This window comes from Calypte anna, chromosome 9 (genome assembly GCF_003957555.1).
Source record: "Calypte anna isolate BGI_N300 chromosome 9, bCalAnn1_v1.p, whole genome shotgun sequence".
NCBI classification, from domain to species: Eukaryota; Metazoa; Chordata; class Aves; order Apodiformes; family Trochilidae; genus Calypte; species Calypte anna.
Window position 1 is genome coordinate 14,146,056 of NC_044255.1, and position 12,365 is coordinate 14,158,420.

At 43.3% G+C, this 12,365-nt stretch overlaps 1 protein-coding gene across 3 annotated transcripts in view; it reads right to left on the bottom strand.

Moving 5' to 3' along the window:
- CCDC50 (coiled-coil domain containing 50) overlaps nucleotides 1-12,365 on the bottom strand; it is a 42,005-nt gene that overhangs the window by 10,608 nt on the left and 19,032 nt on the right. For 2 of the 3 annotated variants that reach the window (XM_030456627.1, XM_030456628.1), the window contains exons 4-6: nucleotides 8,715-8,805; nucleotides 5,808-5,925; nucleotides 1,516-2,217 (exon numbers count right to left, since the gene is read on the bottom strand). In XM_030456627.1, coding sequence (XP_030312487.1) covers nucleotides 1,516-2,217; nucleotides 5,808-5,925; nucleotides 8,715-8,805 — 911 coding nt within the window. The remainder of the gene's footprint in view (nucleotides 1-1,515; nucleotides 2,218-5,807; nucleotides 5,926-8,714; nucleotides 8,806-12,365) is intronic. The other variant, XM_030456629.1, reaches the window with a different exon arrangement.

Genomic DNA, 12,365 nt, shown 5'->3' on the forward strand with positions numbered 1-12,365 from the left:
CAAGCATCCTGAAACCCTCAAACTGCAGAGGGCCAAAGACCTCATGCATCAATCCAGAATAAAGGTGTGGAATAGGAAACCAACTCTTCTACAGGTACTAAAGGAGGGGTGTAAGGGTTCTGCTTTTTGTTTTGTTTGCATCAACTGATCAGTGATCTTAAGTAATTAACACCATCCTAATGTAAGAAAAAAGCTTCAGCTCAGGCATTAAGCCTATGATTTTGGCCTTTCCCAACACACTTTGACCAATCCAAGCTAAGAGCTGCAATCTCCTGCCCAGACCAAAACTCTGTCAAAAAGCACCAGCTTGGCCAGAGTTAAATTATTCAGGGTCCAAGGTCAAGGTAAATACAGTTTTACTATGCTGGAATGAACAGTGTGGCCAAAAGGCTTCTGTACAGCATTGCCTCTAAAGAATAAAAGTAAATTTCCAGGAATTGTTTGCTGGCAAGGTTGAGGCTGAGCTTTCCTCACACGCTGATCAGTGCCAAGCTTCATTTGCTCATAAGACAACAATAAATGTTACTTCCACATCACTTCTGCTCTCACTCAGGGGAGCACAAAGCCCACCATGACCATGGTGCACAGGAAGAGGATGTGAGATTCTGGCTATTTTGACTCAATGTGATGGGATACCGAGTCACTTTGACTCACATGGTATCAGGGCAAATCAGTACACAATGGTTGTATTAAGACTTGATTAACACCTTCCACACATTTAAAGTAAACCTTTGTATTATGAAAACAAAGAATAATTCTCCTAGCACCTCCAGAGGCAAACACACATTATCATCCTCACCTTATCCAAGCACAAACGAGTCAGATGGCTTAAAGCACAAGTTTCCTACATTGTGGCAGACAGATCCAAGTTTCTGAACTCCTACTTTCACTATGATATAGGTCACCTCCACCCTCAATGAGATTTTAGAAGCAGAAAGATGGATCTGGATCTTTAAAATCAGCCAGTCCTCAGGTGTTATTGAACAAAAAGAAGTATAGAGTTTTCTAGAAAAATTCACTTGTATAGAGTTTGTATAGAATTTGATAAGAATCCCATCTTATAAACAGATCCCAGTAGGACACCTTACGCCTCTACTGAACTATGCCTGAAGTGAATTGGTTAAGTTGTCAGAAGGGTTTTCAGTAAGAAGTGGATGGAAACTGCTGGCTTAATAGTGCTTAGGCACTGTCCTCACAGTGTAGTCATAACATTGGGGGTTTTGTTATTTTTTTTTCCTCTCCTATGCAAGGAAACACAAAATATATCTCAAAACCAGAAGTTGATTAGTTTTGGGGAGGTTTGTGTTTGCAGGTTTTTTTTTTCCTTCTTAACCACAGAATCCCAAGGGCACCATTTGCAACAATGCCTTCTTAGTCCTCCTCCTGATGCCATGGAACACGTCAGGAAATAAAAAGAGCAAGAACATGAATGGATAAGAATCTCACTAACACCAGGATGGGGCACCCAGAGGTCTGCCCTCACACATACATACACTTTCCCCATCACTCGGTTACCTGAGTGCCACTGGCAGTCTCCAGCCTTCCCCTGGGTCACAGCAGGTGGGGAGGGGGAACGTCTCCTGTGTCCTGCCCTTACGCAGCCTCTCTCCTTACCCCTTCTATGATCACCTCTAGATTCAGCATCATGGAACCTCTCATCACGCACCATCCCATGTGAAGAGTGGCCTTGATGACGAGACTTGTGTTTTTCAGGGCGTACCTGCTGGCTGCCACCCTGATGCCAGGTCTCCTGCTCAGCCTCCAGTTCCACCTCAAGAAGAGGAAGGTGCTTTTTTCTGTCTTGCCTTGCAGGTTTTCTGCTGCACTGCACCTGGTCTGTGAGTCCACGCTCTGACTCCAGGTCAAGACCAGAAGGTCTTCGAGCCTTTTCCCTGCCAGCCGCTCTTCTCTCCTGTGGCTCCCACCTATTGCTGTGGCCATGGACACCGTGCTCTGCTTCTCTTTCCAGGTCAAGGCTAGGAGGTCTCCTGGACCTGCCCTGGCTGGCGTATTTCCGCTCCTGCTGATAGCCATAGCTGGCCTCACTTGGTTGAGACCTCTGAGGATGCTCCGAGGGGGAATGCCCGTGTTTGGAGGTACCACAGGACAAAGGCGAGGGTGCTTCCCAGTGCTCTCTCCGGCGGCGAGCGTGCCCGTCACCACTGCGTGCCCTGCCAGGCTCAGAAACCTGCTCTCTGGGATCACCCCAGGGATGCTCTGGGCAATGGGGGGACAAACAAGGAGTGGGTTAGTGGTGCAGGGGTTAATGGTGGCTCAAGGAGGCCAGACTTAGAGCATGCTGGTGAGGGAACTTGATGGCAGAGGCTGGAAATGCAGGCAAAACATGGTGGGATCAGAAGGAAATATGAGGGATATAATGCTCACAGGATGTAATGGAGGACAAAGTGAAACAGCAGCAGGGCAACACAGGAGGCAAAGGGGTTGGAGCAGAAAGCACAGGTCCAGCCAAAAAGTATGTCCATGTGTCCTTCTTAGACAAGGACAAGCCAGTATGGAGATGAAGGACTTTTAATGATGTCATTGGGGCTGAAAGAGAGCTAGCAGAATAGTTCATCTCCTGGTGACACATCACTGCTGCAGGATACTGGAGCCATCAGATAAAGGATTGCAAAGGAGGCTACAAAAGGCAGATGAGGCTGGGAGGCAACAGGAGCATGTAAGGCCAGGAGGAACAAAGCAGAGGGTCAGGTTGGGCCTTGGATTTTGGGCACCGGTGCCTTCCCCTGACTTCAGGCACAAGGTTTTTCATTAGGAAAAAAAACAGCCTCACCCAACAGCAGGAAGACCCACATCAAGCAGATGAGAAAAAGACAAGCGGGATGTGATGATTTTTTTTTAATATAAAAGCAAGAACAAGATGTGTGGCTGCAGCATCCAAATATCTTCCACCACAGACTGTCACATACCTCTTGCAGACCCAGAAGTTTCAGGACTTGCACTTCTATTACTGGCTAAATTAAAGTTTAAGTTCTGACTGCAACTACAGAAATTTAAGGGTGGGATAAGACTTCACAAAACCCAGGCTCCTGACCTCAGCAATGTAGCTGGAAAAGCCGCTTACTCAGCAGCTTGGCGGGGTTGTTTCCTCTGTGCTTTCCAGAAAGCAGGTGGAAATTTTCTTTGCATTTAGTTTCAGTAAGAAACCTGGAACAGCTATGAGGATGCAGCAGTGTGCTCATACGCAATCTGCTGATCGACTTATTTTCCAATGATTGCTAAGAAAAATCATGGCAATGAGTGAACTATTATCTCTGAACAGCAATTTTTCAGAATGAAGGTGTATTACTAAAGAAAAAAAGCTGCCTTGAAGCAGAGGCTGATCTGAAATAGAACTACACAAAAAAAAAAAAAAAAAAATCAAAGAAAACCAAGCAGCGTAAGACCTTTCTTCTCCACTGCCGAGCAGTTTATGGTATCTACGAATGTTTCATAGATATCAGTGCAATGAACTGCATTCTGTTTAATAAAGAGCTCTTCCTTCCTTACAATCATCTAGATTTCAGTAAGAAAAAGCAAACAAAACAACAATACTGAATGTTCCCTTCAAGCCATTGTATTGAGAAAAAAAAAATCTTTCAGAGCCAGCAAAAGTTCGACAAAAAGAAAACCACCTTGAAAACAAATCTGTGTGTCTTTTATCTGGAACAAGTAAAATTTTTTTAAAATCCAAGAACTGCAAGAGTAACCACAGCAGTTCCTATTAAGTGGTTTATTTTTCTGTTCAGTTTTAGACCATTAACATGATTTACAGAAAACACATATCTGATAACACACTCTATGTGACTTACTGAACAACGTAGGCCGGAGCCTGAAAGCAAAAGTCAGTTTTTGAACAATACAAACAAGAATTAGTCTAAGACTTAATTCAATTTTGTCATTAAGGAAAGCTCAATGGAGGAAAGCAGCAGAGAGCAGAAGAACATGAAACAGCAAAGGATGGCTATGCTGGGAAAGGATTGCTGCAGGTAGCACAACCATGTCAGGCAGCTGAGCAGAAGATTTGCTTTTTGGGTATCTCAGGGTGATTAACTCCTCAGCAGGCATCGGTTCCTGTGGCACCTTCTACAGGGGCTGAGCAAACACTCTTTAGGTCCTGGTGTTACTCTCTCAAGTAGAAAGTGACTGAGTGAATGCAGAAATGTTTTTCGTGGCACAGACACTTCGGGGAGGAATTCTTTTCATGTTTATTTTTCCACTTTGTAAGAGCTCAGATTGCTTTGGAGCAATAGCCCTAAATCCACATTCCTCCTGGATGTGAATAAATTTTTATTAAGTCTCAGAATAGACTAAAACCCAAACAAAGCAAGGGCTGTTTTTTGAGTTCACAAGTAATGAGGAGGATACAAATTCAGGATCCTGAAGCCTAGTCAAATGGTGTCCAAGTACTTAAATGTTCCAGACCAATGGACTATATCTAGGCATCAAAAGCTACTTCAGTCCTTTTTAGTTTTTTAAAGAGCACAGATCAAGAGCAGTACTGCTATGAGCAGTCAGTCAAAACAGCTTCTACCTCACCCCTGAGACTTCAGACTACTGCAGGAAGAAAAATTAGACCCATGAGATATCCTGCTCTCAAAATCCATGCCACAGTCTCAGTTCAGAGTCACAAACTTTTGTCAGCTCATTTCCGTTATAAAAATACATCTTACCCTACCACCTCTGTACAGCATCACTATTACTTACACTGTATTTTTACAGGGACTTGTCCTATTTAATTATGAAAAACTATTGTCCTATTTAATTCTGAAAAGTGTGGGCTGGCCATAAGACTCCAAGATCAAAGGCTTTCCCAGCACTGTACACATAGCAGGACTTGCGGTCATGAAATTTCCACTTGGTTACTGTCTTGTACTTCATGCTTTGTGTTTTCTTGGCCATCCTTGAACTTCTTCCCAATTGAAACTAAAATACTTTGTGTAAGTTCAAATAAGACATTTAAAATCATTAATGGCATTGATGTTAAAATGAGAAATAAGAGGTCTGATCTTCAAAATCTGGTAAATCAAAAGCAGCCTGTCTCTTCCCCACATAAGAACCACCATCAGTGCACAGCAAAGCCATCCCCAGATTGCTCCATAATTAAACACACCCCGATTCTCTCCTCTCAATTTAAAGAAGATCTGTATTCAATCATAAAAGCCAAGAGAAAGCAATACAATGCTGCAGGTCATATCTTTTCAACAACGTACAGTTCCAGATGATAATCAGAGCAGAGACATCTGTGGAGATGACCTTGTTATTCAGTAAGTCATTCAAAGAGGCTGTGCTAATTTTAAAGCTTGGATACATACCTGCAAGGAGTTATTTTTGAAAGGCCGTTCCATGAACTAGCACTTACTCCTTTATGCACATAGATGTGCCAGCACCACAGATGAGCACATGGACCTTTTTCTCTTTAAACACAAGAGTGGAATTGTGTCTGCATTTCTTCCCTGCACACTTGGGGTGTTATATGGGAGTAACTGTGCCTTATCAGTACCATCAGCTACTGTCTTTTTCCACAAGCCCTTTTAAAACATCGTGTGTTTGCACATACACACACCAGACACCCTTGTCCCTGTCCTTTAGGCCACATCTCCTGGGACATTAAAAAAATCATAAAGTTGTCTTCACTTTTTCTTGACACTTCCCAACTCTAGAGCAGTCTGGTCCTGACCCTCAAAACTAAAGCAGTGCTACAGTGCTGAAGACAAGACTGTCGGATAAGGGAAATGTACTAAAAGGAGTTTCTAGACCACCAGGTTCACCTGTACTGCCTTGATCTTGATCCTTTAGCAGAAACGTACCTCCATTTTCTGCATAATAACTATCTTCATAGACTGTGTGTCCCTGGGATTCAGAGTAGTGCTTCTTGCGCTTCTTTTCTTCCTGCAGTTCTCTTTGTTGTAGGAGACGGGCAATGTCCTGCAGAGGATGGAAGAAAGCATTACTTTCCCATCTAAAGAACATCTCCAGATTCTTTTATTCATATTCTTCATTCAATTAAAAAAATTCTGATAATCTGATTTTTCAGACATGGCAACAACAAGTTTACTCTCAAATCCAACCCCTAGATTGGACTTATGACTGGACTATATCTCATCACCATCATCTCATCCAACCTCACCCAGGCCCACCACAGGGCTTTCAGCATCATGGCACTCAAGGATCCTGTTCCATGAGCACACAAGTCTGCAAAGCCCTAATAGCCAAAGCATGGCGGAAGGAACTGCATGTGCAACCTCAGGCTTTCAGCAAGGATTTGGAAGCCACTCAAGCACATACTTGCTCCCAGGTGTGGGCTGGGCCTCCTCCCTGTGCTCCACCATGGAAAGGAAGACACAGAGAAAAAGACTGTCTCCAGCTGAAGACACTTCTGACTGGATGGAGTTCCCAGAGCAAGTAATGAACTCACTTCATACTAGCTGTATTATATATGGACTGTAGGATGCCAGGCAGGGAAATGCATCACTTTGACAGTCAGAGGCTGAAGGAAAAGAAAAATTGAAAGGGATGTTAGCAAGAGAGAACTAGCACAAGGCAGGAGTCCTGCAGGGACTGCAGCCATTTATCTTCTTTCACAGTTTTGGTACATATGCTGTCAAAGAGAATAGCACTCCATTTTCCTAATTGGTTTTCCTTTGAAGATGAGTAATGGATCAACAAGGCCTAGCAACAGCTAATGGCTCCCTGGGGCTTGCTCATTTGGGGCCCAGGAACTTGAGTCAGTGGAGCTACTCTGAAGCTAGGAAGAGAAGCTGGGAGGTACCAGGAGGGCATGTTTGGATGACATTTATTTAAGCCTCTCTAATCTTCAGGACCTTTATAGAGCCACGCATGTAAAGTGTACATTGCAGTCAGGAAAGGTATGGATGAAATGCAAACTAAGAGCCAACACCCTCCAGAGCAAAGCCAGCACTGGAGGACATAGGTTGAGTGTTCAAGTACAAACTATTAATAAAACCAATCAGCTCTGCTCAGTAACCAGCTTTGGGGAGGACCTGGGAATTTCAGAGGCTATTTACCAAAACAAACCCCAAAACAAAACCCAAAACCATTCCCTTCCTTCCAGCAAGTACAGTAAGTCTATAAATATATGAGCTTAAGCACATTATCTCCAAGACTGAGACAGCTCAGGACTTCCAAATCTGCATAACCCATTTCTCACAAGCTGGGCTTGTAAGCAGGTAGGCTTAGCACTTCATTTAAAATCCCTGCACACCAGATGGGGTCTGCCTCAAGCAGAGCACTGGCATAACACTGTCAGCCAATACTGATACCAGAGACTTATCACATACACTGAGCAGCTACTACACTCTCACGTGTGGCAAATACAAGACTATCCCAGCATGGGGCCCATACCAGTGTAACACAGAGTGCCCTGCAGGGTACAACAGATGCTGTGCAAGGATGGGCAGTAGTCTCATACCCTGGTACCCAGCTGCATCCTAACCCAGTCCACAGTCACATTTCAGGTGCACTTAGGAACTTTCCAGGTACCAGGAGGATGAGAAAGAATAGTTATTCAACTTCACCTCATTGCTTTGAGCCACACTGATCTGAAGATTGCTCACAGAAGCACAAGATGGTCAGCATGCTGGTTTGATAGGCTGCTGAGACATGCTGTCAGACTGCTGACATCCCAGCAGCTCTCTACATAAGGCAGGAAGGAAGGGTGCAGTCCCCACAGCCAATATTTGTAGTATTGCATCCCCTTTGCCTTCCAGATAAAAATGAGACAGATGGTGACATCGATAGCATAAATCCTTTAGCTAGAGTTGCCACAAGCTCCTCTCAGAAGCATTCAACATCTGCCTGGGCAGCCTTTCATCACTTTCTTTGACTTAATGGTGTAAGAAGAAAATGTGGTCTTGCACAAGAAAACTGATGTATCTGTCAAGGGCAGATTCTTATTTCAGGCTCTTGCAGGAAATACAGTCTTGTGTTTACGTACTTTCTACAGAGAAAATGCCACCAGGTGCCTCTTGAGCATCTTAATTTTCTGAGAAGTCTGAGTAACCTTACATATAATCAAAAATGAAGCCACACGCCACGATCACACAGGTGTTCCTCCAGTCTGTAGCTTCCTTGAATACCCAATCTGACAAGCTGATACAATGAACTGATCAACAAGCAAAAACTTTGAATACCAGGGACAAACCCCACTGCAGGCTTTTGAAACAGCAGCAATAGAGCAATATTCTGAAATCACAAAAGGAATCTGCTAGCAAGAAACTGCAGAATATTCAGGCTGTGAAAGACTAATTTGAAGGTGAAGGAAGGTAACAGAGAAGCCAGAGACAGATGACCAAGTTGAGGATCTTGCTGATGTCTTTGCATCAAAGACCAAGAAATCGCAACCCAGAGTTCTTCCAACAGTGGTACCCACCTTCTTGCATTAGAAGAAGAAAGCTGATCTCAAACCCTGCATAGAAATTACACTTTCCTACAGCAGGTCAATTAACACCTCAGCAATACTCAGCTATTACCTGCCCTCTGGCATCATCATCAACCCTTGTGACTCTTGAGCATGAGGACTCCAACTATATCTTATTCCTGTAACAAGACTCCCTAAAACCTCTGTGCATACCAAGACCTGTGAATACCAGGACTGACACCACGCAAGACAAGTCCTGTGGCAAACAATCAAGAAATGCTGGCACTGGAAGGGCTGCTACAAATAGCTCTGCCATCCCCGAGGCTTAAAAAGTTACCTCATCATTTTCCTCTTGCCTGCGGCGCTGCTCCGCTTCAAACACCAGCTTCACTTGGATTTCCTGAGCAATCTCGCTGTCCTGTCGTTCTCTAGAAGGCAAGGAGACAAGGATTACATGCAGCTAAAGTAACAGGCATCAGCCAGCCTGAAGAAAAGAATAAAAAAGCAAAAGAGCCATGATTTACACAGAACTGCTACTCAGTATTAGTGCAGAGCCTGTGAATCCTTACCATGGACCAGGACTCCTTGTGCTCACTGTTGGCCAAATTTAGAAAGTATGTCCCAAACCATTCACAATCAGAGCATAAAACAAGAGAAAACAGATGCATAGGCAGTTCCCCAAGAAAAGAGGTCGGTACCATAGGACAGGGAAGGCCCAGGTAGTGCAGAGGATCTTCTGCAAACAGTCTAATTCTGCTGAGTTTTTGTGCATGTGGTGCCAAAAGAAGAGTTTCAGGATCAAGTTAACACAGGCACTTCTTGGAAAGTGTTTTTATGTGAAAGCCAAGGAGAAGAAAATGCAGAAATGCTGACAGCAAAATTCAGTAAGTAGGCCAAGCAGGGGCTAAAGGTGGCAGGTCAATAACAAATGAGAAATACCAGCGAGGTGATGCGAGACACAAAAGCAGAACCAGTGCCAAGAGGGCGGTGCGTGTCAAAACAAGGAGTGAGGGAGCAGTTGTCCACTGCCAATGCAGGAACAACACAATACTGCATTAACTGGGGACAGAAAAAGAGATACCAGAGTAATTGAGACATACGAGTCTCATCTGTGCATCTGGATGAGGTCACTGCATTTCAGGGACAGCAAACTGAATGCATCTGCAAGAATTGTGCCATTTTCAGCATTTGTGCAATTTTCAGCCATTAGCCAGTTCTGACACCTGGCAAACAGGTTGGAACAGTACCCAGGGTTTCCTTAGGGCATGGCAGAAAGGGGCAAGGGGATTTAGGAAAAATTATTAGCTCTCCCTGCACTGTTGAAATTGGTCCAAAGACTAGCTCTAAACAGGTCAGAAATATCAATCTAAGCTACCTCTGCAATTGAGATTACTGAGAGGCAAAGCATAGGAGCTGTGAATGGGAACAGCAAGAGGCAGAGCTTGCTTTATTAGAATACAATCTTTTGAAGAACATCCTGGCAATGATCAGATAGGTGGTGGGAAAGTGTATTATGGAAGTCAAGCAAACATTTCAAGAGAAGCAGGTTCAGCTATGTCAAAGTTGGGCTGTGTGGGCTGGAGCAACTAGTTCTAGGTTTGGGCAAGAATCAGGGAGTAAGTGACCTACAGAACTTGTAGGCAAGGGATAGGAGGAGAGTCTAGGATGTGAGCAGCAGAACTCAAAATAGTAAGTGTAGGCAAGCACTTTCACTGGCAAAACAGAGAGAAGGGGCATGGCTGGAGCAGTCAAGTCAGTGTCACCACAGAGCTTGCTTTCACAGAAAGAGAATATAAGCAAAGCAGAAAGAGTGGATATGTGGTTTTGGGTAGGGAAGAAGGACACTGTGACAATAAGAAGGTTTAGAGGACAAATGCCACCAAGAAACAACTTATCTGTCACTGGGAAGAAAAGAGAATATGCAGCAATAGGAAAAAGAAGCTTCTTTATTTCTGGCAACTGCTGCGTAGAAGCAGACCTGCAATTGGATACTGCATGTTATTTATATCCCCTTCCTAAACACACATAAACCCCAAATCTGTGTCAGAATATGACATTTCCTTCCCTTTCCCAGACCATCACATTCACAAACACTTCTGCATATCCACAAACTGACCCACTTCTAGATATGCTCCGAAAAACAGATTCTTCAATTTCAGTATTTGTAGGGCTGGAGTTATCAATAGGCCAAATCTAAGTTTTTGGGTGGAGTCAATAACTCTTAAAGATCTATTCTTTCCTAAATGATTCTATGATTCTATTTGGATGTCAGTTTCTTTTGGTTTTACTTTCTTTTCATCATTTTCTTCCTTTTCAGGGAGACCTATTCAGAGGTACATGAGCTTACATGGCAGCAAATTCAGTTCTTGAATCTGTCATATACAAAGGGACCTTGGCAAATTTAGTACCACTAGGGAACCACTGTCCTCAGGAAAAAAAACAAACCAAAAAAAAAAAAAAGCTGAAAATGCAAATCCTGGGGAGCATACTGTCAGTGGGCCTGAGATACTGGACCCCACATGACCCTGGTCTCAGAGGACATGAACTCAGGTAGAAAATAATTTAGAAAGGTCAGATATATCAAGGCCTTTCACATCTCAAATTCCCTCAGCACCTGTGAATAGAGCTGAGGCGCCAAGTTCATCAGCAGCAACTGACTTGCTAAATGCTTAAAATTCATCTTATTGCAGACAAACAAGAGACAGAAACAGCTAATTGTCTTTCAGAGCCAAGACAACAAGGTCACTGCCTCTCCATCCACAGCAAAAACCACTAGAAGTAACATAAAAGCAGAAGCATTTTCTTGTTCCTGATGACACAAATAAATCTTTGAGAACCACCAAACAACAACAGAGGATTAGATTTTGGGGCTTACCTCTCAGTAGTAAGTACTGTGACTTGATTAGTTAATCAACATAAGCTAGTATTTCAGCTTGAGTGGGCATAATAAAATAGGTTAAAGGACTTTGCCAGCTCTTCTTATGCTTTAGTATGAGTTCAAATGCCCATCAGCCCCCAGAAATTAAGGCAAAGCAACATAAGCATCACCATCCCTGAATATCACACCTGTGTGTCCCCCATTCCTGGGCAGCCAGGAGTGTTAAGAGTGTCAGGGAAACTCTGCATCAGTTCAGGAAACAGGGAGAAAGAAGATCAGAAAGCTCCCATTCCCATTGGCTGTAGCAAGTAATTGTTGCCAGGTGAGGAGAAAAAAAAATAAAAAGGCTTTAAGGGAACTGTTCACATTTGTGTAACAGAAACATCGAAACACTATGAGCAAAGTGAGGAAAGAGCATATTTTCACAATGTTTCCAACAGTAACTTTAGCAACCTTGCTACTATGCTTAGCAGTGCGCAGGCTGCTCAGCTAGATGTGAGAGATGCTTTTAAAGCAGCATGAAAATAAAGTTTGATGCTTCCCAGAAAATTAACAAAGTTATTTCTCTACTCTCATTTCACAAAGTCTATCTCAGAAAATCCATGTTTTGAAAGAGACAAGAAAGCCTCTTTACTCCTTCATCACCTTGCAATGTCAAGCTGTCCTAGATGATACAATAAGCACCAACAATGAGGATCATTTTGTTGCCAGCACACATTGATTGTGCACAAGCTAAGAGACTTAAGGGAACTTAAGGGAAGTAAGGAAGAAAAGGATCAAATTACAAAAGGATGCCTGCCACGTTTTCACCATTCTTGCAGAAGAGCTCATGCTTCAAGGAGCAGAACTGTTGCTGACACAGCATTTTGCATCAGCAATTCTGCCCGTAACTTGGCTCACAAAGTTAGCAAATCCCTTTTTACAGTCCTACAAGAAGAAAATTGTTTGCTGTTCCCATCAAGCAACAAAAGGAACCATCTCTACCATACAAAATCAATTTTTACGTTGTCATTTATATGGTCACATCTCTAATTGGTAATGAAGACAAAGCTATTGAAAGCAAGCACAAACTTGAGAGATACACGTTTCTTCTACTCTGTGGTGCCCGAG